At 43.3% G+C, this 5988-nt stretch overlaps 1 gene segment (V, D, J or C); it reads right to left on the reverse strand.

Annotated features, from left to right (window-relative positions):
- Positions 1–677: 677 nt before the first annotated feature.
- LOC111747774 (immunoglobulin kappa variable 4-1-like) lies at positions 678–1294 on the reverse strand. The segment is given in 2 exon segments: positions 678–1021; positions 1246–1294. Coding segments are annotated over 2 exon segments (393 nt in total).
- Positions 1295–5988: the final 4694 nt, after the last annotated feature.

A 5988-nucleotide genomic window follows, 5' to 3' on the forward strand; every position in this document is an offset into this window, starting at 1 on the left:
AAGCTGGCCCCTGTTTCAAGAGTCATAGAGTTAACGACTTAGAGAGTCGCCTTTGAAAGAATGTGTGCCACTGAGAGAAATGGAGAGAGGAGAAAAGGGCAGTAAAATGGGAGCTTAGAGCAAGAAAGCACCTTCATTGACATTGCCCAGGAAGGCTTGGCTAGAAAACAGAATCCATGGAAGGAAAAAGTAGGAGAGGAAGATTACCTCCTGTGAGGGAAGTTTTAAACATGAAGGGCCCAGATTCAGTACTGGGTTAGGTCCAGGGCTGTGAGGGGTAATTGCAGAGAAAGGAAAGAGTCCAGGAAAATAAGGAATTAAAATGAGAATATTCTAGAGTAAAGAAGGCACAAGGAAGACAGGACTAATCTTTCAGGGTATAAAACTCACTGGACCCTTCCCCAAATCAGTCATGTGATCTATCCTTGTAAAACAAGCAGGTTCCTGTGATATGAAAACTCCTGACAAAGCCTACAAGAGATTTTTAGAGCATTCTTTTTCTACAATTTCCCACAAAAGGGGATCCAGAAGAAGCCACATCCCTTTGTTTTCTCATGGAGCTTTCAAATACTCCAAGGAATTAGTTAGGAGATGTGGTCTTTGGGGCAGAGAGAGGAAGCCTGCAAGTTCAGGGCTGAGCAGAAAGGAAGCAACTGGTGCAGTCAAGACTCACTGGCCTATAGCCCTCGGGGGGAGGTTTGTGTTCCAGGCTGAAGCACGGTGGGAGGTACGTTATTATATTGCTGACAATAATAACCTGCGGCATCATCAGCCTGGAAGTTGCTGATGGTGAGAGTGAAGCCTGTCCCAGAGCCTCTGCCACTGAACCGGTCAGGGACCCCAGATACCCGTTTCGATGCATCGTAGATGAGCAGCTTAGGAGCCTGTCCTGGTTTCTGCTGGTACCAGGCTAAGTAGCTGCTCACCCTCTGGCTGGCCTTGCAGTTGATGGTGACCGTTTCTCCTTGAGACTTAGCCAGAGAGGCTGGAGACTGGGTCAGCACAATGTCCCCACTGGCACCTGCAATCAGAGTGGACACTTACCATGTACACATTTATAGACACACTTTTCCAAACATACATTAAAATATACCATTTATACCACAACATCTAGTGATATTACATATCAGCAAGTAATTGGTTCCATTTTACAAACAACTGTCATTTCCCATTATATGTTGAAATCATTTTCCTACCCTAGAAAGATGCTACTCTGGAGACATGAAAACACTTTTCATTTCTCACCAGAGGCCCAGAGCAACAGGGACATGAGGAACAGAGTCTGTGGCACCATCTTGCTGCCCCTGCCTGCCTGATGCAGATCAGCTCCCATAGCAAAGGCCCTGTTTATAGTGTCTGAGCAGCCAGCCTGGTGTTGGAGGGGCCTATGCAAAGCAGTCAGTGAATTGAAACAAATTACGTGGGCAATAGGTTGTGAAACTAGCCAGTGTACTTCAAGAGCCAAATATATGACATAAACTGTAATTTTATGTCTAGAAAAGACAAAGCAGGATCATAGAAGCTCTAATATCTCTCAAAAAAAAAAAAAAGAAAAAGAAAACTTGCAGTCCAGTGGATTCCAACTCCTGACAACCACATGTGTTACACAGTAGAGCTGCTCCATAGGGTTTTCTTGCCTCCATTCTTTACAGAAGCAGGCTGACAGACTTTTCTTCCAGGGCACCACTGGGTGTGTTCAAACTCCGAACCTTTAATTTAGCAGCCCGTCACAACTGCTTGAAACACCTATAATGTAATGAATACCTTCTATTTTAATATAAAAACAATTTTTAATGGGTTCAGGTTCCATAAATGGTGGACTAGTTCTCTCCGATCGATGGTTTTGTGAAACAATAAAAAATGCTGGAAAAGAATAACAAGGAAAGGGAAGAATATGGGAAATATTTGCCTTAAAGTTTGATAAAAATTTATAGCTAGAAAATGTCTGAGCTCTGAAGTTGCTTACATCCTGAAGGATACCTAAAAGACACTGCAAGCACTCAAGATTGGATTCCAAGGCTATGAAAGGGCCAGAGAAATGGAAAAATGGCCCCAAAATTACTGGTATTGAAAGTCCTTAAGAAGCCTATATTGAGCGAAAGTCCAGGAGGGCTCAGATTACAAAGGAAGTGTGAACCAAAGAGAAACTGGGACCTATTATGCCCACAGTGGGAAGGACCCGATAAGATGGCTCTAGAATCATTTGTGGAAATGGAGAGGAAAAAACAAGCAGGATTTCCTTGTAAAGTTGTGATTGAATGCCAACTCTTCAAAGAGTTTCATTCCAGGTATGGATGGTTTCGGTGGGCCTGGGACTCTTCAGCCTTGAAGGTGAGACTTCATTTCTCTTACTTTGGATATATTACCAAGAAGGACCAGTCCCTGCAGGAGATCACGAGTCATAAAGTAGAGGGTCAGCGAAAAAAGAGCAAGAGCCTCAAAGAAATGGGTTGACACAGTGGCTACAACATTGGGCTCAAACATAGCAAAGGCTGTGAGGACGGCTCAGGACCAGGGGGTGTTTCGGTTTGTTGTACACAGAGGGTCACTATCAGTCGGACCCAAAGTGATGATGCAGAACAACAACATGATATGAATACGAATGTGATGCAACAGAAAGAGAACAACAGGAGCTCTGTTCATACTTCACCTTTGGCCATTATACGAGTTTATTCAAAGAAACAAATGACAAACTTAATTTTGTATGCAAGGTACGGAAATAAAAAATGAGGACACTTCAGATCTGAAGAAGTTGAATTTCTACAAATTAGAAATTGAGTTACCAAAATTTTAAAGCTCAGTGAAGACAGACGTCCACTTGTAGGCTGGATGGAATAACAAGGACAAGATTTACCATCACGCATGAAAAAATCAAAAAATAATTAACCAATTAAAAATTATATTTAACAGTTAATGTGCTCAGCTCCTGGTCCAAAAACAGTAGCATCAAAACTAAATAAAATAAAATAAACTAAAAACCTGACGGCCTACTTCTGAGAAATAAATCATTGAAAATCACATGAAAATCACTGAAAATCATACCATTGACACACATGGGGTCACCATGAGTCAGAATCAAGTCAAAGGCAATGGCTTTTCATCTCACAGAAGTGCATTGCTAGGCCTTTCTTCCAAGGCCCCACGGTTGGATTCGAACTGGTAACTTTTCAGTAGTAGTCAAGCACAAAACATCAGCTCCACATCACTAGTTAAATCTTCATTTGGGGAAGATAATCCAAGACCATAGGTGCCCATCACTACCGTATTCAAAGAGTAAGTCAGAAAAGAGCACCTACAAGATTTTTTACCACAACCTGTGCTCTGAGTCTTTCACCATCAAACTCCCTGGGTCTTGCTGTAAATGTCCCCTCACCACCACCCCACCCTGGGCTCAGCCCTGCTGACCTGAGCCTCATAAATGGAGCCTTTTCTGGAGGGTGGAACCTGAACAACATCACAGGAGAGAGAAGCTGCAGGATGGTGACACCATCCAGAGCCTCAGGCTCCTGCTCTGCTCTGTTCTAGGGAAGAGGATATTTGCAAACCTAGAGATGGAGTTTTCTCTTCAGAGTAATCCTTCCATTCAGAGCTACAATTTTAAAATGAGATATGAAATAAATGCTACCAGCAACACGGGCCTGTCTGCCTATCGCAGATAGAGATTATTTTGGTTTGGTTGTTTCTTGTATCCCTGATTGCACAGCATCTCTGCATCATCCCATGTGCCTGTCATTGCAGGTTCCTGCCAGCAGATGGCGATGACACAGTCTCCAGAATCCCCTGGGTGTCTCCCTGGGAGAGAGTCCCCAGCAGCTGAAGGGCCATAATTCACATGATTTGAACTCATTGTATTTTACTCAGAGTTGTTATAGGCCGTAACATGGTCTACCTTAGCAAGTGTTTTAAAAGAAAAGTGTCTCCTGCTGTTGTTTGGAGAGTGTTTCCTAAGTGTCAGTTATGTCAGGATGGTTGATAGCCTTGTTCAGTCTCCTACATCCTAACTGGCCGCACTACATCCTGGACCTGCTACAGAGCTTTACTACTCTGAGGCCCTCTCAACCTTGGCCGAGTCCATGTACCTGGTGTATGGGCCACACCAGTATACCTGGGGGTGGAATGAAGGTACAGAAATCAAAGAGGCCTACCAGTTGCTTCGTTCCTTTAAGAAAAAAGGCACACGGTAAAGATGCTGAGGTAGAATGTATATTCCCCCTTACACCTTGTCTATAGGGCACATGACATTTATAGCGGGGACAGTGTTTCTTGTCATTTTGTGCCAGCTATAGAAGACAGTTCTCAGAAATAAAAGCTTAAGTTCACCTTCAACGGGGGGACATCAGCCATCAGACCTCAGCCAACATGTTGCCTGGCAACTCACGAAGAGCCTCCAGGTCGTTTTCAGACCCCCTAGCTCATCTTATTGTAGCTCATCTTGACATGAATCCGGGGTTTGTGCTCTCCTGAACCAGTTGCCATGTTGTCAGCTGAGACTCCTGGTGACCCCGTGTGTGTAAGAGTAGAACTGGGCTCCACAGGGTTTTCAATGGCTGACTGGTCTGAAGCAGGCCAACTTGCCTTTCTCCTGATAAGCCTCTTGGAGACTCAAACTTCCAGCCTTTTGCTTAGCAGCCAAGTGTTTGAACTGCTTGTACCACCCATGGCCTCCTGAGCTCTAGTTTAATAACCTGCTGCTGTTGAGTCAATTCCGAGTCATAGAAACCTTTTTGGACAGAGTAGAGCTGCCCCATAGGGTTTCTTTATGGAAGCAGGTGCTCTAGTTAACCCACTGCCCTTGGGTTGATTCTGACTCATAGCGGCCCTCTAGGACAGAGTTGAAGTGCTCCATAGAGTTTCCAAGGCTGTAAATTTTTAACAGAAGAGGACTGCCCCAACTTTCTCCTGCAAAGCAGATGGTGGATTCAAACCAAAGACCTTTTGGTTACCATCAAGCACTTTAACCACTGCAAAACCAGGGCTCCTTGTTAGGTGGGCCAAACATTGGGGAGTGTAGATTCTGTACTTCTTTTGTATTTAGGAAACCCTGGTGGCGTAGTGGTTAAGAGTTCGGCTGCTAACCCAAAAGTTGGCAGTTTGAATCCACCAGGCTCTCGTTGGAAACCTTAGGGGGTCACTATAAGTCCCATTCTACTCTACCACAAGTTTGGGTTTTGGTTTTTGGTCCTAAGTCAACAGCACACTAGGGGGCACTCAGGTCAAATTCTTGACATGTTTCTCCTGTTTCAGCTTTTAGTCCAAAATGTTTTCTGTGTTTGCCTGAATCGTTAAAGTGTAACTGTTATAAAACCAAGAAAACCAAACCAAACTCACTGCCATTGAGTCAAATTCTTCCTCTCTCTCTTTCTCTCTCTGTCTCCCTTTTCCTCTCCGCCTCTCTCTGTTTGCCTGCAAATATTAATCTCAGGCAACTTTCCTAAGAGGTTTTCCACTATCTTTTTTTCTCTACAAATTCTGAGGGTAGAGGAGCTACTGTTACCACCAATATTAACTGTATAGTTTGAATCCAAGGTAAATCAGTTTTACTGAAATTTGTAACTTTAGTACTAAGTCAGAAACAGAGGCTATTGTTCTTTTGCTACTCCGAAATATTACTGACAAGCAAATATTTGTTATACGTTTTTTCATATAATCAACAAGTCTTGTCCTTTAAAAATGAAAATAATTAAAAAAAAAACAACCAAACCCATTATTTTCATGGTGCTTCCAAATAATGGTTACCCCATGTGAGTCACAGCAGAAGTGAGCTCCACAGGGTTTTCTTCGCTGTAATCTTTATGGAAACTGAGTTCCTGGCCTTTCTTTGTTGGCATCGTTGGGGGAGTTTGAGTCACCAATCTTTGGATTAGTGGGTGAGTGCAAACTGTGTGTGCCACCCAGGGACTACTTGAATCTTTACTTTGCCTTAAATAAATACTGTTGGTGCATTCTGGGATAGACGATGAAGATTAATTCTCATAATTAGTTTCAAAT

This window comes from Loxodonta africana, chromosome 15 (genome assembly GCF_030014295.1).
Source record: "Loxodonta africana isolate mLoxAfr1 chromosome 15, mLoxAfr1.hap2, whole genome shotgun sequence".
NCBI lineage: Eukaryota > Metazoa > Chordata > Mammalia > Proboscidea > Elephantidae > Loxodonta > Loxodonta africana.